Raw genomic sequence first — 22,223 nt, forward strand, 5'->3', positions numbered from 1 at the left:
TATCAATCAATATATCATCTGAATTCATATAGAAATACGAATATAATAAATACTTTTCTTTTGAAAAACAAAGAATGTATTAACATTTGTGCGAAACTAGTTCGAGGAAAAAACTCGAAAGTGAAAAACGTAACAGTACAGTAAATCTTTTAAATAAATGTAATTATCCTCACCTTAATTTTAAAGCCCCTTGGGGATCTGAGTATAATATAGTTGGCTATTTTGGGCCCAGGTGGCGAAGGTACGCGCAGTGTCAATGCATAGCAGCCTGGCTTGGAGCTGCTCTTGCGCACCAGAAACGCACCTGGGCTCTTGCTTTGCAGGACCTCCACGGCAATGTCCCTGGAAATGCCCGCCTGGTACCAGCACGCGTCCTTCAGCTCGAGATCCTCCTCCTCGGCTCCCACATTCCCGAAGGCGTTGGCCAAACTGCTGCTCCGCTGACCACTGGCACCCTGATTCATACGCAGGCGATTGGCAAAGATTTTGGGACTGGAATTGGCTGGAAAAATATTTTAAAGCAAGGGTTTTAAATTAAATATATGATAGAAAAATCCTTACCGCTGCTCGTCTCCCTCAAGTAGCGCTTCTTCAGGTTGAACTCGTTATTGTCATTGAGATTGACATTGTCCAGCATGGGAATGGCTGTCAAGGATTGGCGGCACGAGTCACCGAACTTGCTGTCGATGTAGGAGTCCTCGTTGATGTAGCCATTCGAGTACACCGGCTGGATGTCCAGGGGCGCGCTGAGAGGGGTCATGTCGCCCACCAGTGGGCGTGACTCCTCGTTGTGACGCAGCAAACCCATTGTCAAGCGTTTGACCTGCACAAAAAGAAAATAGATTTTTATTTATTTAAGAGGCTTTACAATCTTTATAAATGCTTAAAAATTAAGAAACTACTTTTTAATGAATATGTATATATTTTATCACCCCCTGTTACCCCAATTTTCTTTAAGTGTACACCCAAATCGACTTAAAGTTTAAAGAAATTCGCCAAAAAAAGGGATCAAAGGCGAAGGCGAAGCGTTCAAGTGGCAACAAAATTAACTACAATTTAAACACCTTGTAAGCCGACAAGGATCACCAAAGGATGCTGCAGTCAAGGGCAGCGTGGGCGTCCACTGGGGAGGGGGCGTGGCCCGCAGCCACAGACGGAGGCGGAGCAGAAAAAAGGCAAGAATTTATTACCAAGAACCGCAGCGAGACAAAATGCTGGCAAAATGCGCCGCGCCACAAAAGGCTGGCCAAATGCAGGCGAAACTTTTTTTCGGGTGTGCACTTAAACAGGAAACGGATGCTTGGACTAGGCATTACCGGTGGGTGAAACTGGAAACGGAAGGGGGTGGACTCTGTTGGGTTGGGCAGAGGTATTGTGCAAAAGCGAAGAAAGAGTGCAAAGTGCACAAGGAACGGAGAAAGGCACATAAATTCGTGGCAGACTCTCGTGTCGGCCACTCTGCCCCCGACTCCGTTGCCTTTTATGGTACATTGCCACCGTCTAAAATGTTGCATAGCAAATGGCGGCTGTGGCATTCTAGGCGGAAATGTGCCGCAGGACTCGGGACTAAGGACTAAGGACCAGTGGCAGCGGCGAAAAAGAATAGCGAACTGCAGTATGTAGAGCAAGTGTTGAGTTGTGGTTGCAAAAATACCAATCGACGGGGTGATGCCCTTGTAAGAGCAAGCGGTCTTTCAACTGATTGAACATACATTACTGAAATCTCCAGAGGTCTGAAAGTAAGGTATAGTCTTACGGTACTTATCCTTAGAACTTTGGGAATAAAAACTATACCATTGCATAGTTGGCAAACCCTTTTAAGAGGTTTTAAGCCTTTATATACAGTGGGAAAATTCCTTTGGGAATTAAAACTATATCATAAGATAGTTTAAAGACCTTTTCAAGAGGCTGTACCTCAATATACAGTGGCCAAGGAACAAATAAATTATAACTTTTTTCACCCACTGTAGATTGAAGTAATTATATTTGAATTAATGCCTAAACTCACTGACGTTATTTTAATGAGCCTCCTACAATAATTTCTCCTTTCATAGTTTAGTAATGTAACTGAATACTTCCTCTACCTTGAATACTCCCTCATTTCAATGGGTAAACTAACGAAAAAACTAGCGGCCGGCGATAATTCAGATGCACTTGTGCGCCCATGTTGAGATCGTGTTAGCCCGTTTCCCCCCTTTTGGCCCTGTTTTCGGGGTCAGTGGCTTTGAAAAAGTCTGCTGGCGCTTGTACAATAGTTGTCTGCCCGAAAACTAGACTACAGTCTAGTTGGTAGCCTCGCTTATTTTCCCAGCCACAGCCCCATTTTTTTTTGCTGGCATAATTTAAGGCGACATTGACAATGAGACGGCGGTTGGCGGGGGGTTGGGTTGGCGTTAGCCCACCTGCTTTTTCCACTCCTGACAGCAATTGTTTGCCCATTGCTGCATAATTCCGGAAAAAAGTGTGCTCCTTGCGAGAGATGAAGGCACCATTGTTTGCATATTTCACGGCGCATTGCACACTGATTTGCGGCCATGTTTTCGAGGGTATGTATAGCATTTGTATTGGTGGAGTTCATTTCTTTCGTGTTTTCGGGATAAAGAAATGGGGCCCGGTTTCAGGTGTTTACCTTTCGTGGTGACATGCTTTCTCCTCCTTTTTTTCTCTTATTTACATTTCGGCTTTTGCTCATTTCTTTCCTCAATTTCTGAATAAATACTTGGCCTCTTCGTTCCCTGACTTCACTAATTGCCCTGCTCGTTTAATGAACTGCCTGCTAGCTGGACATTAGTGGCAGCTGTTGCAGAGCCAAAAGAGGCGGCACGTGCTCGACCTCCCCGCCCCCTCGAAAAAAGGCAAAAAAGCAACAACCAACACTTGCCGCAAAATGCTCAACATTTATGCAAATTTAATAAACTGCCTTGCCAAAGGATAAGGAGCCAAAAACGGGGCTAAATAAAAGGGCAAAGCGAAAGTCGAGCGAGTTTAAATCAAATACACCAACTGTGTGTGTGTGTGTTTGTTTTTGTACGCCGGTGTGGATGTGGGCGTGGGCGAGAGGGCGTGGCCCACAAAATATTATTTATGACATTCGAGCTGAAAATATATTCCGTGCACACATGATACATGGGTAGGCGTGACGCAGCCGGATCGCAGAACCAAGTCAAACCAAGTCAAGCCCAGGGACCAGCCGCATGTGGTAGCTGATAGCTGTCGCTCACTGTGGGCGAGTGGTACACCCGGAGAAATGGGGGCTAACAAATTGATTGTCAATTTAATCGATTAAGATTCGACTTCTCAATGTCATATTCAAATCTAGTTTGCTATCTGTCAGGGAATGTTTGAATGAAGTTAAAATGCTTGGGAGAAAAAAAATTTGTTTTTTCAATGTGATGTTAATTTAACAAACGACAAATTTCTAGAGTCTGTTATCACACGTTTCATTGTGAATTTCATACTGTCTAACCTGAAAAAAAGTAGTCGAACTTTATGGAGCTATTTGAAATAGCCTATTTCCGTTTTGTCGACCGAAAATTTAACTTGGTGTCAAAACTTAACTTGACATTGAGAAAACGGCCGCTAGTATTGTAAAAGCTAGCTTGGAAAACTCGAACTGACCCAGATATTAAGTACATTGGATATGGTAGTCGTTCTTTAAAAATGTATTTGATTTAATCATAAGTATTTATAAGAAATTTAAGTTTTAGGAGCAAATATTTTTTAAGCTTTCGAGCTTTTATTTCGACTTGAAAACAGGAATAGTTCAACAACTAAATAAAACATTTTCCTCTTCTCACTCTTCCATAGACATATTCTTCTCCTAACTAGGCTAGGATTAAATAAATCCATATTAATTAGGGTTTTATTGTTGGAAATATTTAAGATGTTTGCTAACCACTTTTTCTCTAAGTGCAAGGACTCGAGGAATGAGAAGACAGCTCTCGTTTGCCGTTGCAGTTGCAGTTGCTAAACAAACATTTAGCGGCGCCGAGTCAACAGCATCGATGCATCAACGCCAGCAGAGAGCAGAGTGCCATGACAGACAGTGCGTCATTTCCGTCTAAGTCGGATGCCAGTGGTGTAGGAAGAGGGGTCGGATATGGAGGGGGGGGGGGAGGGAAAGGACGAGTGATGCCATGGACAAGGATATGCGGGTGATGTGGCACTCAGACTCCGACAGCAAACTGCATAATGTGGCAACGCATTTGTCTTTGGCTCCTGCCGGGACATCGGTCCCCCCTTTTGGCCCACACCCATGACAGGGGGGGTCGCATGTGCAGCAGTTGCCTGCTGCTTTTTTTTGCTTATCTGAAATTGAATCAGCCAGCCAAGCAGACGACGACGACGACAGCGATGGCAAGTTGCCTGTTGGGCACAATTAGGGAAGCATCACGCCCCTCTCTGGAAAACTCCTCCGCCCCCTTTTTAGTTCCGCCCATGGGGGAAGCAAAAATTAATTTGCTTATCGGGCCGCACCCTGCAACAGAATGATGTTATTGACAGGCAGCAGCATGTTGAACCACACAAAATAAAAGGAAGGACTCAAAAAAAGAACTATGCAAAACAAAAGGATATGCCTGCCGTACCATGCGGCGTATGCGTGTTATTTGCTGTTGCCGTCGAAAAATGTTTATAGCCGAAATTGATTTATTGACAAAACAAGGGAAGAGCGCGCGCGCTGCACAGGAATATGAAAAATACCAAAAGCGAAAGCACGAAACCCTTTTTTTTTGTGCCTTCCTTTGTTTTGCCAACCTCGACATATGCGGAATGTAAGGGGGTTGTAGTGTAGCTTTAGTCCTTGTATTGACAATATTTATGGTTTGCCATTAGGGCCAACTGATTGCTTTTCGCTTTCGATACGATTTCAATTTCTCAGAGTGTTTCCAGAGCTGCCGTTTTCGTGTTTGTCGTGTGCTGGATCGAGTTTCTCATTGATGTTTCAGTTTCGGTGTGCGACTTGGCCTTGATTCGATTTGATTTCAGCTGCATATCGAGCTGTGGGTAGCGCCACAACCTCGAGGTGGAGGCCATTAGTTTACAGACGTAATCACCATAATGCGCAATCGAGTCGCATTGCTGCCATAAATAAGACAAACACATAACGTATACGCAGCGTGGTCGAGTGCCAGCGAGTCTCTCTCGTATGAATAAACTCGCACGTACTTATCGCATAGACTATGCTCGACTGAGCACATCTGGCTCGACTCTATATATATAGATATATATATACATATATAGGACTCACACACGGGCATGAATATTTAAGGCGTTGAATTTATGAAAACAACGTGCCGCAAGTCGAAGGAAAGGCTAAAGTTTTGCATTGCGAAACTTCTGCCTCGATCTCGCCCATCACGTGACAAAGAACACGGTCGAAACATTTGATAAACATTTCGCATGTGGGCAGCCCTTCCTGCGACTTCTACGTGTTATGACAAAGACAGAAAAAAAAACGAGGAAGTCGAAACGAAAACGAAAAAGCCGAAAAAATCCAGCTAGCAATCCAGCAAATGGTCCGTAAGGACCGTTAGGGTTGCGGGGGCTTAGTTGTCTAAAGTTTTTCGCCCTAAAAGGCAGCTTAGCTCCCCCGTGCGGGAATACTTTCTGCCAATAATTCATAACAAAGCGTTGAAAATTTGGGAAATATTCGGGCCACTTCTTGAGCATGGCCAAAATGGAAAACCAATAAACGAAGTCCAAGTGTTGGCGCACCCTTATCAAAGTCAAACCCATCAAATATGTTTGATCTCCTAATGCAGGGCAAAATATTTGCCATTACTTGGCAGGCAAATCTCTTTAATAATCCTTACAGTCGGAGAAAATACCATCTACATGATTTTTAAAGGTCTTAGAAATATAGTATTTAGCTTTAAATATATATCTACAAATAATATCATTTTAATAAGACCATTTTATAGTACCTAAATATGGAGCCTAGTATGTAATACATATTTCTTACTATTATATCTTAAATCTTATAACATATTTTGAAAGATTTTTAACTCACCAATGGAGGTTTGTCTGCCAGTCGCTTGCAACTGTTTAGTTCGGTGGGCGAGTTGTCCTCATCAGAACTCGGTGTTTGAGCCACCTTCTCGTTGTCATTGCAGCTAAGAATAATATTTTTTAAATTTTTATCAGTAATGGTAAAAGGTATGAGTATAAGATATAGATAAATATATTTTTTAATCATTAAAGTATTTATATCTTTATCAGTTCTGGTTGATATTGGTAATATATTTAAGTTTCAAGAGTGTTTCGGGTGTCGTGTATATTGAAATGAATGTGATTTAAGCATAGATATGAGGGTTTTGCTAGGAATCGCCTGGTAAGCTACTCACTTGAGATTCGCGTGGGCGAAAAGCTGCAGTGGGCGGCGTCGTCCTAGACTGGCGGGCGAAGGGGGCGTGGCCAGGCTGGTCTTACGGCTAATGGTGGCCAAGGGGGATCTCAAAACGGTGGGGTTTACAGATCCAGCTGGCTGACGATTGCTGCAGGATGAGGATCGAAAACGGGCTCCTGCACCGGTTAAAACAGCAGCCAAATTGGCAGCTATACGATTATCGAATCGGTTAAAATATGAGTTTGAATTGGAGTTGGAATTCTGATTTGAATTGGAATTCGAGTTAGAGTTGGAGTTGGTATTTGAATTCGAATTGGAATTGTCGGCCGTGGGCGAGGAGTTGCTGCTGCTGCTGGTGCTGCCGTTTCTGTTGCTCATGGCCGTCGATGTTGCCGCCGTGCCTGCGGTCGATGTTGCTGCTGCCACCGTGTTGTTGCTGCTGGCGCTGCCCTGGTCATAATCCAAATTATTGTTGGTTATCATTGTGGCGGCGTTGCTTTTGGGCATTAACTTTTGGCAGCGGGTGTTACTGGCCGACGCTCTGAATTATGTGCGCATATAAAAGCGCTGCGGGCGGCTTTTGTCGCACTGCGTGAGCCCGCCAGGACAATTCAGGACATCTGGGTAGGAGTAGGGATATCCAGATCCAGACACCACCAGCGAAGCTCTGTGCTGGGCGGCCTTTTATTAAATTTGACTAGAGTGGGTGGCTGGGGGTGGCTGGCCGCAGGGGTTCACTTGCTCCACTCCGACTGACTGCAGGACGAAGGACGAAGGACGAAGGACCACGACGACAACGACGATTCGCAGATTTAAACACAGAATTAATTCAAGCGGAAATTGGCAACCCAGAACGTGGGGGGGGGGGGGGGGGGGTTTTTGTGTTTTTGGGCGGTGGGTTGCACAAAAACCAAAACAAAAATCGAAAGCGTGAAGCATAAACAAAAATGGCAAGTGAAAACGCAAATGAAAACGCATAGCACAGAGAAAATATTGAGGGGGAAAGCCACAAAAATGCACATAAATAGGAATAGGAAAAGGGAGGGGTGTTGGTTAGAAGAGGGGTTGGTTAAGGGGGGATTACAAGAGGGGTTATATCAGCCAAGGGTCGCAGCCATGACGTCACACCATAAAGCGCATAAATAGCAGGATTCGCAGGATGTTCATGATGATGATGGTGTTGTTGAAATGTTTTTGTTCGGTGGTTGTTGTGATTGTAAGGGAATACATGATTCCCATATTGTTGTGGTTGTTGTTTTTATGTATTTTTTGTTTTGGTTTTACATTTTCCATTTTATGCGATTATCGATTACACAACGATTTCGCAGTTGCAAATGTTTTTTTTGTTCGCCAATTAGTTGCCAATTTTTGCCCATAAGTTCGTAGCCAATTTCGATTCGTTTGGTTTTCACGTTTTAAGGCCGAATTGCATGTAAATAAAAATGGAGAAAAAATATGCCAATTTTGTAGAAAGTTTTTTGATTTTGTTTTGTGTTTTTGCAATTTTAAAATTTGCATTGAAAACTGCTGGGGAAAAGCGAAAGCAATATTGCTGAATCGATATTTTAGCTTTCTTTTCTCTTTTTCTTTTTGGTGGGCTATTCGAAAGCGAGTTTTCAATGCAAATCCGAGGCTAGTTTTTCACATTCTATCCTATCCGTTTTTTGCTCTAGTTTTCGGTATTGATTTACTCACATTGGTTCGGGGGCAACCAAACTTTTCATTGGGCTTTCCTCCAGTGGGCCACGTTCACAGCTGAAAGTTGAGTCCGCTCATGGGCTGAAAGTACAAGAGGAGCAAGATATTGATTTAATTAAAATCATCTTAAAGCCGCGCTCAAGTGTAAACATGTGTGTGTGTGTGTTTTGGAGGCTGTTCTATGGCAATCATTAGACGTTCATAGTCAACACCTCATTAGGCGACTAATCAAGCGTGCGCTGGGCACGAAATAACAACCAGTTCAGTCCACTGGCAACAGATTAAAGGAGACCAGGAGCCCCCAGGATCAGCAGGAGGAGAGTCCTGCAGGGGAAGGATGGGGAACATGGTACAAGGCGCCAAGCCACAGACACTAAACAAAACCAAAGCAAATCATCAAGATTGCAGTGGGAGGTGGGGCCGGATTCCAGCTGGAGAGGAGACAAAGACAAGAACGAAACTTAAATACTACACGGAAAGAGAAAATGTTGCAATACTCAGAAATAATTGGGGAACCTAAGAGACAGCTACTTGAATAAACTACAAAAATCTGATAATGATGAAAAAAATTTTTTGAGTTGCGGCAGACATCTTTAAGAATCTAAAACTACCAGTATTACAATACTGCAAATAATTTTGAATGGTGTATAGACTGTATAGTACTCAAGGAACTTAAAAGACAGCCACTTGAATAAACTAAATATTCTGAAAGGGCTAAAAAAATGTTTTGAGTTGCGACAGACATCTCTAATTATCTAAAATTTTCATTATTATTCACTGCCAATAATGTTAAATGGTGTATAGACTGCATAGTATTTAAGAAACTTAGAGGGCAGCCACTTGAATAAATTAAAAATTCTCGTAGTGATATAAATAATGTTTTGAGTTGCGGCCGACATCTCTAAGAACTTACGATTATCAATATTATTATACTACTTCAGTTATTTTTGTACGGTGTATAGACTGCATAGTATCTCAGCCAGCCACTTGAATAATTTAAAAATTCTGGTAGGGAAATACTTAATATATTTTCAGTTCCAACAGACATCCCTACAAATCTAAAAACCCATTATTATATTACTACCACTTATAATTATTTTATGGAGTACCTCTTTGCAAAGGGTATTTGTTATTGATTTATTTTGTAGCGCAATCCTAGCCACTCAAATATAAATGATTCCAGTTTTTTGGTAATTAAATCTTTCAGATAGCTTTTAATTAATTTTAATTATAATATATATGGTTTCTCTCCGTGCACCCATCGCTGGCCGGGCAATGAAGTAAACACGAGCAGGACCATGCCGCAAATAAAACGCACAGATTAAAGGATGCCCGGGTGAAATGTCTTCTTAATTACTTCGCCGAGTCCAGGGGCTGAGACTGAGACTGCGAAGGATAAACAAGCCAAGTGGCGGAGCTGGCTGGAAAAAGGATCTGCGGGGTGGATGGCTGAGGCGTAATTGAGAAGTAGCCGGGCTGGGACTCCGAATTGGGATGAGTCCGCTCTTCGGGTCTTGCTCTCGGGTTCCTGCGTCTGCAGCGCAGTTTAAGCGGAAGTAATTTAATTAATTACAAATGAAACGGAAACACGAGCAAAACGAAGGCGACTGCCATCCGGCTGTATCCCCTCAGAATGCATCGTGTGTCGATTGTTTGCTTAATGGGATGGAGTTGCCAGTAACCCTGATGAAGGGAAAAACAACCAAAACAACAAGTGCGACCCAGCCCATTTCGGTTTTTCCCCCCTTTTTTATTTTTGCATATGGGCAAACTGGCAGAGGCCTAAGCGTTTTCCAAAACAACAGCGGAAAAATTAAGGGACCAGCCCTCCCAGCAGAGCAATTAAATTTTTCTAGGCCCCAGGACCGCAAACTATTCGATGTTGGGGTGCACATGGAGAAAATGGGGACTTATAAGTGGGTAATGATATATTTTATTAGAAATATATTCAATATTTTTAGAGTTAAAATTAAAATGAAATGAAAATATTGAAAAAATTACAAAAAAAATTAATTTGTTTTTTATAATAATATAGAATGAAACTTGATATAATTTTTTGAACTTCAGATTTTTGTAAAAAATCAACATTTTTCGATGTGTTTTTTGCAGTAACTGGGCCAAAACTGGTCTCACACCCAAAAGACGCACTGTTATGAACAGCTAACAAGCCACGTAATCGATTTCCATTAATATCCGGCTGGTTTAGAAAAATTCTATTTTTCACAAATTTTCGTATTTTTCATAAGGGGTAACATCACCTTTTTTTGCGATAATCGCAAAAAAAATTATTTTTTCCAGGTTTAAATGCCAATCGATTGGGAATTTTATTATGAGTTCAGCAAGGTATGGCATTCTATGTTTGGACTGTTACTTTTGTTGTTACGACCCTGATGCTACCATATTTTTGAGATATTTCGAATCTCTTGAACAATTTTTTATTTAAATAAAATGTTGAGGGTAATTTTGGGGTTCCAATAGGTGTAACTAAACTTTTCTAAGGTTTTTTATTTTGTGTAATTACCTGTTTTAGGTTTTCTTAAGACTTAATTTTAATGGTCTCTTATAACCTCCAATTTTGTTGACCTTCCGTTTACCCCTGAGTGTGTATTATTTTGTTCACTGTATACGCACACACACTGCCAACACACGCACACACTGGCACACGCATTAAGCACAGCTCATTTGCATTGCGGTTTTAATTGGCAGGGCGCAGGAGCGAAAGGAACGGCGATAGCGGGCTATTACCTCTGGCCCCGGTTGGCATGGTTCGCTGGCAGGGCTTACAAGGATAATGAAAACAATTTAACGACTCTCCCGACAATTCACTGGAGCCGAGGACAGACGGCAAACGAATCCTGGTTAAACAAATCTTGAATCCTTTTTGCCGCCTCTTGCATTTGCGTTCGCCATTAATTTTTATCACCACCCCCTGCGCCCCACTGCCCAGCAAACTGAATGTTGCGTGTCTGCGCAAAATATTTTCAGATATTTTTTGACATTTTAATGAAAATATTTTGCGTAGCAATACAAAAAGGCTGGGGCGAAAAATAAAAATTAAAAGGCAGTTAGCAAAAAGGACGGGCAAGCGGAGTGATGAATACGAATCCTTTATCCCTTCACTGGCTTAATATTATTTTAACGAAGCGGATTCCCGCGAAGCAGGATCAGTGGTAGGAGGGTCACTTTTAAGCCCTGCTGATGGCCAGTAATTAAATGCTTGACATGCCTTTGGGTGTGGGGTTTTGCGAGCCGAGGATTAGCGCCACTAAGAGGATGTCTGGACAGAGAGAAAATCCAGGACATGTCAGAGCTCAAAAGTGCTAAATTAATGAGCGACAACTTCATAACTGCCCGCCACTCATTTCTCGCAGTGCAGGCCGGGAGGTAAATAAACGCTGAGACTGGCTTTATAATTATGGCATGTAGTTAAGGCGATTGCTGAGCTGCAGCTGTCGGGTGAAATGTACGAGGAGGTCTTAAGACCTTACTTAAGGAAAGGGAAAATAAAAATCAGGATAGAATTTACGGATAAGGCTCTTATATTTATGAATTCAATAAACATTTAAAAATAAGTTATTGAAAATATATATCACAATAAATTAAAATAGGAAATAGTTTATTGAAGCTGAATTAAACACCTATTGTTTAGCTTCTTATGGCTTAATACATTACTAGAATAAATAAGATCTAAGCTTAATGGTAAATCTCATAAAATGATGTTGATGATTTTTTACCCCGAGATATGATAAATAATAAACTAAGCTGTGATTCACAAAAATCTCTTTTTCGCAGGCGATGAAAACATTGTTTTTAATTTAAACCTGACTATAATTACCAGTTTATTAAGGCGTGCAGTGCATCCTGTTGCCTCTTCTGGGCTCGTTAAATATTTACAAGTTCTCAATTTGCTTAAGTGAGCATCGTGGCGCTACAAAGCCTTAATAAAATCAACAAGCCTAAACAAAAATATTTGTCTGCCTGTGAAAAAAAGGCGAACGTCGGCAGGGAAGAGGGCGGGGATGTTCGCAAATTAAAAGAAATCAAAATCATATTAGAATTTTCAAGTGATTGCCGCATGAGTCCTTGTTCGCATTTTTCTTCTGGCAGGCAGGAAGCGCGGGCCAACATAAACAAGCAATTTAACAGGCACTCACACACTCTCCCTCACACACACACTCTCACACCACTGAGACACACACACACACACATCCTTAAGGATCCGTCGCCAGTTGGCAAACAAACGAAGCGTTCAGGCGAAAAAAGCCAGCGGAGATGGGAAAAAAGTCGGGCAGCCTCGAAACAAGCAAAGCGTTTTATATGCCGACATCAGTGTGTGCTGGTGTGTGTGAGTGTGCCACCGCAGATTTCTCTCACCCACACACCCTCACACCCACACACACATGCCAGCCGCAGCCTTAAAGTATGCCGCAAGTTTTTTTGCTTATTCTTTGTTAATGAAATTTTAATCAAGCTGCAAGCGAAAAAAGAGTTTGCCCAGCAAGTTTGGCTAGCACACATGCCGCACTCCTTTGCTGCGGCTCCTTTTAACGGGGATTTCCCTTTCTTTCACTGGCCGCCAAATAGCCGGCAGCTTCATTAGAGACGCCCCGGTCCACGCTGCGTATGCGTGATAATTTATTTAAAATGCAATTCGCTTATGCCAGACATTAATCATACACGCGAATGCGATAAGACATCGACTGAGTCACGTCCCGAGGTCGCCTGCATTTATTAACAATTTACGTCATAAATAAAATTGAAAAACATTCATTATGTCAATGGCGGTGCGAGCAGAACGAGTGCCAAGTGAGTGAAAGACGTGAGAGCATGAACTGATGGCAATTTCATAAATTACAGTCATGAGAGGAAGGGAAAAAGGAAGGGAAAAAGGAAGGGGATGGGAAGCGGATGGGAAGGCCTGGGGAAGGTGTGGATGAGCGGCTGGTTTACATAAATTAGACAACAAATTTCCCAGGAAAATGGGAACAACGCGCAGGCAAAAGGTAAATCACAAGGCGGCCCCAAAAATGACAACATTAAAAGCAGCCAGGTGGGGTAGTGTACTCTTAAATGGGCACTGGAAAAAATGTATTCAACTTATAAAAAAGAGAAAGGCTTGGCATTTCATAAAACATGTATTCATTTTGACTATTTTCCTAGGTTTTCTATTATTTAAGTTCAATTTCATACCCATATATCATTAAATAAAGGGCTTTTAAATTAAGTTTTATGATATTTTAATAAACCTAGAACCTTAAAACCCTTTTTTAAATCCTTCTTCTTTCCTATTTTCTCAGTAATAAATTGGCGAAAACACTTTTACTTACAGCCTTAATTCTCTGCCCATTTTTTCGTGGTATCAGGCCGAGTTGTTTAACATATTTCTGTTTTGCTGTGGCTGTTACGCCTTTTCCTGGCCGAATTCGAGTGAATAATGTTCGCTTAGCACGGCAAATAATTATTTCTCGCTTACTGCCAACTGGCATGCTATTTGGCCAGGGCTTTAAGGATAGCTTTCGGTCCTTTTCGCCCTTCAGCCATCACCCATCACCACCCACTTTGCCGAGCTCCCCACTTTTGAGTCCCCAGTTCATTATGTGAATTTTGAAATTGTTTTTTTCTGTTGCCTCCTCACTCTTGTTTCTTTGTGTTTTTTGCTGCGGGGTAAAAAAACAAAAAAAAAAACGAGAGTAAAAAACAAATGCCAACACGTTGGCTTGGCTGAGCAACCCCTCAAAAAGGTGTTGAGCTGAGCTAAATTACAAAAAATTGCTGCCGTTGTTTCTGTGCATTTTTCTTTAATGATTTGAATATGCAAAGCGTGCCGAACAAAGCGAATGAAAATAATTTTAATTAGTTTTCGGAATGTTTTTCGGTGCAATTAAAGCCAAAGGCATTGCCAGAGCAATAAACAAAACAATTATTATTCTGAGGCATGCGGCATTCAGAAGCAAAAATGTTTGGCATGCTTGGCGCACAATTGGTTAAATGCTGAATTATTTTGCAGAATAAAAATGGCAACTAAATATGCCAGGCAAAGCGAAATGATTTTAGGAAACCCGTATTGAATTCGCAAATGGCTGGGAATTTTTTCCCCTTAAAATGGAGAGGAAAACAAACCAGGCCAAGATGGCCATAAGAAACAGAAAAGCGTTGCGTTCACCAGGATTTGTCTACCTTGCTTTTAAAGGACAAGGAAAAACTATTTTATATATATATATGTACAAAGGAATAATTCGACTACCTTTCGTCCAATGTCTGGCCAATGTCCCATGACATCCCCCCGCCCCCTCGAAAGCAATAAATGTTCAAATCAATTGAAACGTTTTGCCAAAGCCTCACACTCCGTGCGAATCCACCCCCAGGAATAAATCGAAGGAGCCGGGAATGGATTCCTGGACAGCTTAAGGCGGCGATTTGGTTAGCCCCTGAACAACAGAAAATCGATAAGGGATGCCGAGGAATGTCAACTTGTTTTGAACTAGTCAGGCCCAAGGAAACCAGATCTACGGCCTGTCCCACTTTTGAGAGCCAAGCCGGAATTGGATAGTAGGTAGTCTGTACTACTACTACTTCCATATATATGTGGACCAGAAATCGACAGAAGTCGACGGCAATAAAACGCCATTTGGTCATAAAAATAGTCGAACGTTGCAGGGGCCAACTGAATGCGACAACTGCCCCAAGAGGGGGAAATCCCCCGAAGGATGGAAGCGGGAGGGGGCTTGGGGATCCTGGATCCTGTCTGCCAGGGCAAATTACGAATTTTGCATATTGCCTTTCTTCGGCCTTCTCTCTGTTGGCCGGTTTCTTTGCCCCCCCTTGGCCCATTAGTCATTTCGGTGGCGGGCGAGTTTCGCCGGAGAGACTACGGCTTGGTGTGTCGCCACTTTGCAGGATGAATGACCCCGGCATAGTTGCTGCCACTTTTCCGCCAGCCAATCCACTCCACCACACCCCTTTTGGAAAACCTCGGCCAGCGGAAATTGCGCACACGTCACAGGGCAGCAATTTTCATATAACCGTTTGCCATTTTTCTCATCCTATTCTCAAAACTGAAATGGAATGGCTGAAATATTGAATGCATATTGCCTTTATTCTAAGGTGAAAAATGCCTCTGATTTCAGTTTGTTTTTCTGATTAAATATAGGTATTTATTGGGTTAGTAAAACATTTTTCCGATTGATTTATTTTCGCTTACTTAACACTTTTAAAACGTTTGCTGCCATTAATTAAATATTGGTTTTAAACACCTCAATGCCCACCGTGTTTAACCCTTGTGCTTTTCTGTATCGCTTGTGTTCACGTTTAATTGATTTTCGCAACCGAATGCATCAAAAATGCATGCGTGTGCAATTAATGGCATTACCGGAGCTCTTGGCTGCGATTTTTTGTTCAATAAATTATAGTCATTATCATTATTAAGCAACATGAAGAGAGCTCTATAAATCGAGGCATTAAATTAATGCGTATTGAGTTTAATTTTTAATCATTATGGACGTTCTGAAACTGGCATGGAAATTGAAAATTCATTCTAAAATAACAGCAAATTAATGGAAATAATTGCGGAAACTTCTTCAAATTAGTCATAATAAAATGCAACTCTATTTTTGGCAGCATATTTTTCTGCAAACATAACTTTTATGGTTTATAAGCCTGCTGAATTTTTGGTATTTTAAAATTAAAGTTTAAATAAGTATTCAAATACTCTTTTCAAGTAGATTTCTTTACAACCTTAAAAGAGGCCTTAATAAATAGTAGGATGAGAGTCCTTTGCCAAAAAAAAATGTTGCCTCATTGTGCATTTTTTACCCTGAATTAAGTGGATTAAATGCCTGCTGAATTTTTGGTTTTAAATAAATGGAAATTTTATAAAATTTCCGAGTCCTCTTTACGAATATATTTTATACAAGAATTCCCCCTTTATTTTGGAGGGTAGATTAATCCTTTTTGTGCATTTTCTGCTAATATCTTTATGATTTAAATAGCTGCTGATTTTATGGTATTTAAAGATTAAAGTTTGAATAAATTTACAAATTCTCTGTTCAGAGCCTTTACAGCCCTTAAAGAGGCCTTAATAATTAGTAGGATGAGTGTCCTTTGGCGGGTAAATGTTGCCTTGGCAACTTGGTCTTTTCCCCAAAGCCTGCCACTGCCACTCCCTCTTTTCTCCGCCCCCAGCCCTTACCTTACCCACACATGTAGGTCAAAACAGGCTGAGCAGAAGCGCGTTGCATACCTTCGGGCTGTCAATTTATTTTTCGCGCTTCGCATGTTCTTGGGCCATGTTTTTCCGATTCTCCCCGCGCGTGTTTTTGCGTCCTTGAAATTTATGCGTTCGACGCAGGCGAAGCGCCAAGTGTTGAGAACATCGGAGATAGGCACAAGTGCCACATGGCGTGTAATGCGCTCATTATGCTGCTGTACATACACAATACGTAGATATATATGCCTATAGATGGATGCCACAAGCAGAGGATGCCCACCACTTTTCGTCCTTGGAACTGGGCCAATGTGAAAGGCATTGTCTTTCGGGTCTCCTCCGCCGTAGAGATAATAACAGCAAATTATTACACTTGCCGAGGGACCTTTGAGGGATGGTAGAGGGGCCCTGCTTGGGGTAACTAAATTAAGCATATCGTTGATAACTCAACGCAGATCGGACGGAACGCGATAAGGACAAGGTCCTTAATCCTGGCTGGTTCTTTGCCCGTTTTATTCCCACAGTTGAAATTGTGGCCCTTTCATATCTTCGCTGGGAAAATGGGCTTAAAGTTCCGATTATACACTGTGCCAAAATCATTTTCTTTTTCAGAATTTATTTAAAATTTAAATGTAGCAGATACAGTATTTTATAAAGTAGCTAAGTGAAAGCGAAAGTAAACGTTTTGAAACAAAGCAAGAGTAGGGTTTAAAGAACAGGTACCAAGGTTTTAACCATTTTTTTTCGTTATTGCATCATAACCTTTACTGAACCTACCATAACTAAATAATAATATCGCTGTTGGGACTTTTTGCTCAGTATGCCCATGGCCTTGACTAACGGCCATTTATCGATTTTTAAACGGCCATATGGTATTTTTAAAATGCACATCCATCTGATTGCTTACCCATTGGCCGCAAAAGTATCGTTAAAATATTTTTATATCATAATTTTCGTGTCAATTCCCGTGGAACGACGGCGGCTTCTTTAGGTCCCGCATCAATTGCACTTCCGCATGAAAAACAAGTTTCGTGCAAAAGCCAGATTATTGCAATCATAAATTTTTATGATTTTCCCATTGGTTGCAGCTCGAGGCAAGGGTGTGAAAAGTGTGGGCGGAAAAAAGCGTTGTGGCATGGGAAAAGTGCTCGCATAGCGTACGAAATTTTATGTGTATTTAATAGCCTTGCAGATATGATGCAGAAAATTATTATGCTCTGCCCGCCAAAGTCCTCCCAGCCAAAGTCCTCCCAGGAAATGCTGAAGTAAAGCGATAAAGATGGGGAACAGAAGCTATATGCACACAAGATATTGATAAATATATGTATACTGGATACATTTTCAGCTGCCAGAGTTTGTGAGTGTTTTTTCGGCAACCATTAAAATGAAATTTAATATAAACTTAGCGCAAAATGACGAGGGCCGTAAAAAGCATATTGACATTGCCACAAGATCAAGCCATGCCATCCATCAATCAATCAGGCCTGACAGCAGCTGTGGCAGCCGCAAAAATGTATCCACAGGAGACTGGTGGCAGGCCGTACCTGCCCCGAAAAAAGTGTAATCTAATCCAATTACTCAACACTGGCAAACAAGGATGAAGAAGGAGTAGGATTTTCGGCAGGGCGCTAATGGACGAGTCCCCAAACATGTCGCATATCACATGTCCACAGAAAAGTTAAATAACCCAGGGCAATCGCAAAGTATCAATGGCCAGGAAAAGGAGTGCGGAAAAGGCCAAAGCCACAGGCACATTTACATCATCAACCCCAACTAACCAAACGAATGCGTTTGATTATTAACCAACAAAAGTCGTTGGGGTGTAAGACTGCAAATCCTGGCCATGAAGAAAAAACACAAATTGAAACTCATTCGCATTTGGGGGGCTCTTACTAGGCTTTTGTTAGGGCCACGGGGCTTACAAGATGGAATATACCCCCAAAGCATTCTGTTGACGAAATTATCATTTTTGTTGCTTCAATAAAACGACAGGGCCGAAACTAATATGGATTCATCTTTACCCTCCCCAAAAGCAGGCTTAGGCATGAAATTGAAAATGTAACAAAGGGAAATTCGGCAAAATAGAAGAGGGGTGGAATATGTTAGGCTGATTGTATGGAACTACATAGATAACGATGGCGATGATGATGATGAGGTGATAGTAAGGGGAAGTCACCAACACCAAACCCGCAAATGAATTCTAGGAATACTTTTCTGCCAGCTTCCCGATTTATCATAGATTTCATTCAACTTTGCCCAACACCTTCACCTTTAACTCTCGGCAATCGAATGGCAATTATACCCGCCCATAGTTCAAATATTTGCCGGTATTTCCCCATCAGAAACCGATGCTGACTGAGACGGATACTCGAAGCCCCAACCGATTATGCAAATTTATCCGGGTTAACGATTTCATTAAATGCCAGAACCGGCCACGCCTTATCACCCAACCGCCCCTGTGGTCTGGCCAACTAATTTCAATATCATCCACTGCCTCCAGGAGCTTGCATTAATTCTCACATTTAGCCCACAGGCCGCAGGAGGCGTGTCCTTGTTGATAAACAGCCGGAGTAGAGCTTCCGTTTAGTCTGCCAACTCTGGACTCATAACAAATCCCCCGGCCTCGTCCTGCGACACACAGGATGTCCTGGATAGGAGGTAAATTGGGTGGACACATGGGCGCAAAGCTGAGCGACATCCCAGCAGTCAAGGGGTCAATTTGAAGCGTATCCAAAAAGGGACAACAGTTTTATAAACTAAAGTTTTGCAAGCTTAGACCAAAGAAAGCCCAAGGGATAAGGAGGGGGAATGCATAGACGAAGGACTCTGTCTGGCCGGCATATTTATAAACACATTAAAAACGCTTCACTGACATATTCCGACCAGGATATGGGAACTTGATGAGTTATCAGTTGGGTGTACTGCGAAAAAAAGGATAGGGAACTAGAGTTATAAATTTTAAATCCATTGATAAGCGTTAAAAATATCTTAGTAGTATTGTTATCACACCAAGATACCTTAGTTTAGCCGTTTAATTCCGTCAAAAATATTTCAAAGTCATACCTATCTTTGAAGATATGTTTAACCAGTGTGATTATTGGTCATATCCAATCCTTGGGGCAATAAAAATCCTTACAAAAATCCCTAGATTTTCCCCCAGTGTGCAACTAAAGCTTTCTGCCTCCCTGCCCTCAGAAATTAACAGAAAACAAGTCAAAGTCAATGTTTGTAGATGTGATGTGCTGGTTGTGGGCGAAATCCCACAGCATGTTGAAAAATGTCAGTTGCACATGAGACTGCCAGGAAGCCCAAACCTCAAGAACCTCAGCAGTCAAGCCACTGGAGGGAAATGGGGTTTGGGGGGGGTTACTGTTTCAGGTCCTCCTCATCTGGGGACCGGAGGTGCCTTGTGTGATGAGGAATTGCAGCAACTTGCAGCTGACGGTTGTTAAGCTTGTCAACATGAAGCGACAGTAAGTCGCACTGGGAGCAGGAGGCAGATGGAGCCAGGTCCTGGCGTAACAATTGAATGCCATCCGCCCCTCTCCTCATATGCAGTCTATTCCCAGGTCGCCGCATTCCAATCCCCCCGACTCCTTAACTTTTCCAGGTCAAGCCACATTTGACCCGGTTTTTATCTAAAAGTCAACCGCTTAAATGCCATTTAACATTTTATGGCGCCGGGGAGAGCGGGTGCATAGCGATTTGTAACCTTCATGTTAATACTGCAAGCCAAGTTATTTATGTAAATTACTGGTAACTGCAATGTGCAATGCCAACTGCTCCGAGGAAGCTGGCTGGCTGGCTAAGATCCCTTAACTCCCGGCGTTCATGTTTTATAATTAAGTCAGTAATTTAAGAGTGTCGGGCAAGGGAAACTTTTTTCGCTTGCAGCTTTACTTGACTGCATTCCTTGTGGCTTGCAATTTGGTTGCTGGCTGGCAAACTTTTCGCTGTCCCTCCCTCGCTTCTTCTAAATATATACTTTATATATATATATATATGTTTGGGGAAAAGCGGGACAGAGAAAAGCCGTGCGAAAAAGCGGAAATGTTAACAACTACTTTGACATTTGCCACGGCTTTGGGAGCGAGTGTTCCGGGGTGTTTGTTTGCAAGTTGAAATTACTTAAGTGCCAGCGCGACGAGGCGTGTGAATGCTGCCGAATCGAGTCCTCGGTCGAAAGTCCTCAGTTAGCAGTCCTTAGTGCCCGACTGAATAAATGAGTTAGAGAGTGACTGAAATGGCTGAAACGGAGCTTAACTTCGACTCTGGCTCATAAATTAATGTCATCGCATTAAAGCGTATTGGGGCAGCTTTGGCCCGCTCACTGTTGCAGTTGCAGTCCCAGTGTTTTTCGAAATAAAATAAAAATAAAAATAAAAACTGTGCTGCAGTGTCGGGGATAACAAAAGTTACTCAGGCCCAGATGCAGCCAAGTGTGAAGGACAACGGCAACAATACGTTGAATGAAAGGGGAGTAAAGGATTTGAAAGGTGAAAGGGACTAGGAAATACCCTGTAATCAAGGAAGTGCCCCATGATATTTTCAGATTTTATTGAGATAATAAAAAGATAAATATTTTAAAAAGTGTAAACTAGCATAAATAGTAAAAATCATATGTATTTATGAATGTTTAAACTATCAACCTTTGCTTAATACAATCACAAAGTAACTTTATTTTTGAAACAATTCTACGCATGAATATGAATACATTATACCCTTTAGTTTGCCGAGAACTGGGAACAAGAGAAAAACACACTTGTAAAGCACGAAAAAAGGATTAAAATCTTCAGCGAACTGCAGATACCCTTGAGCAACTTGAGGACCTTGAAATCTCCTTATATCCAGATGTAAGAAAACATTTTCTTTGTCGGAAGTATTTCCTGCGAGAAGTTGGCCCAAATCTGACTTCAAGGCTCCTGCCTGCTGCGAAAAGGAAGCCGCTGTGCATGTCAGAGTACAAAAATGTTAGTTAAATTTTGGTAGCTAGAGCCTGGGAAAGGAACAGAGGTCCTGACATAGAGAGAAAGGCGGTAAGAGTTGGCACTCGCCTGCATGCATAGTGCATAAGTCACTCACTTGCCGGGGGGGCAAAAAGCCAAGGCATTTGGTAGTCCTGGCATGACTTCAGGACTTATTGTTCGTTGACTTTTTGGCAGCTGCAACTGGAGTTGCCTCTTTCATTTTCATGCTCACAATCGAAATGAAAAGCCGAGCACTTCTCGCTTTCTCCGGCATGGCGAAAATATTCCATAAGCTGTTGCAAGTTATTAAAATGTCAGTCACACTGTTTTGCTTACCTGCTTTGGACGCCGCTTTGATTCTCTTTGTTGCAGCCTCCGTTTCAGTTTATCTTTTGCCAATTTTCTCTTAGCCAGACTCAGACTGCGACCAGACCAAGGCTCGTAATATATCCTGAAGGTATGCATTAATTACAAGGATCGTAAAAGCCGGCTGAGGGAAACCTGCGTCTTGCAATGCCAGCAAACACGAACTAAAGCGCCCAGAGATGTCGACTCTTTTACTTTGTGTTACTTTCTGCATTTTACTACCAGACAGAACGGAGGTCCTCGAGTGTGTATATATATGTATGTATATACTCCCCGGCTTGTTCCCTTTATGGCATTCCATTGTTTCGGGTCTTCTCTGTAATCAGGCGGCAAATTTCGAGTGCATAGTTTATATGCCTCCCCGCAGAAATATTTGTCTCCAGCTGCAAAGGCTTTTCATAAATTGCTGCTTTAAAATTTCCCAGGGAGACGTGGAGGGCAAACAAATGACGAACTCATGTTGAAGGCTCATTTGTTTTATGGCTGACGCTTAGGCAGGCAGCTGATGTCCCCATCTACTTGGCACCCTGGTTGGCCCAGTTATTTGATACGCTTTTTTGCAGCCCCAACAGAAAGGAAGACAGACTGTTGAGCAGTTGCCATTCATTACTGGGATGCAGGGGGATTTATTGTAACCCCTGGC

General features: G+C 42.1%; 1 protein-coding gene across 2 annotated transcripts in view; it reads right to left on the bottom strand.

The window, feature by feature from the left end:
- Window positions 1-22,223, bottom strand: part of LOC119553126 (serine/threonine-protein kinase phg2) — a 29,065-nt gene that overhangs the window by 1,066 nt on the left and 5,776 nt on the right. Inside the window, exons 2-6 of one of the 2 annotated variants that reach the window (XM_037863316.1) lie at window positions 8,042-8,125; window positions 6,345-7,102; window positions 6,011-6,113; window positions 562-823; window positions 174-502 (exon numbers count right to left, since the gene is read on the bottom strand). In XM_037863316.1, the coding sequence (XP_037719244.1) occupies window positions 174-502; window positions 562-823; window positions 6,011-6,113; window positions 6,345-6,853 (1,203 nt within the window). In that variant the 5' untranslated portion in view covers window positions 6,854-7,102; window positions 8,042-8,125. The remainder of the gene's footprint in view (window positions 1-173; window positions 503-561; window positions 824-6,010; window positions 6,114-6,344; window positions 7,103-8,041; window positions 8,126-22,223) is intronic. The other variant, XM_037863317.1, reaches the window with a different exon arrangement.

The sequence above is a fragment of the Drosophila subpulchrella genome, chromosome 3L (assembly GCF_014743375.2).
Source record: "Drosophila subpulchrella strain 33 F10 #4 breed RU33 chromosome 3L, RU_Dsub_v1.1 Primary Assembly, whole genome shotgun sequence".
In the NCBI taxonomy this organism is placed as follows: Eukaryota; Metazoa; Arthropoda; class Insecta; order Diptera; family Drosophilidae; genus Drosophila; species Drosophila subpulchrella.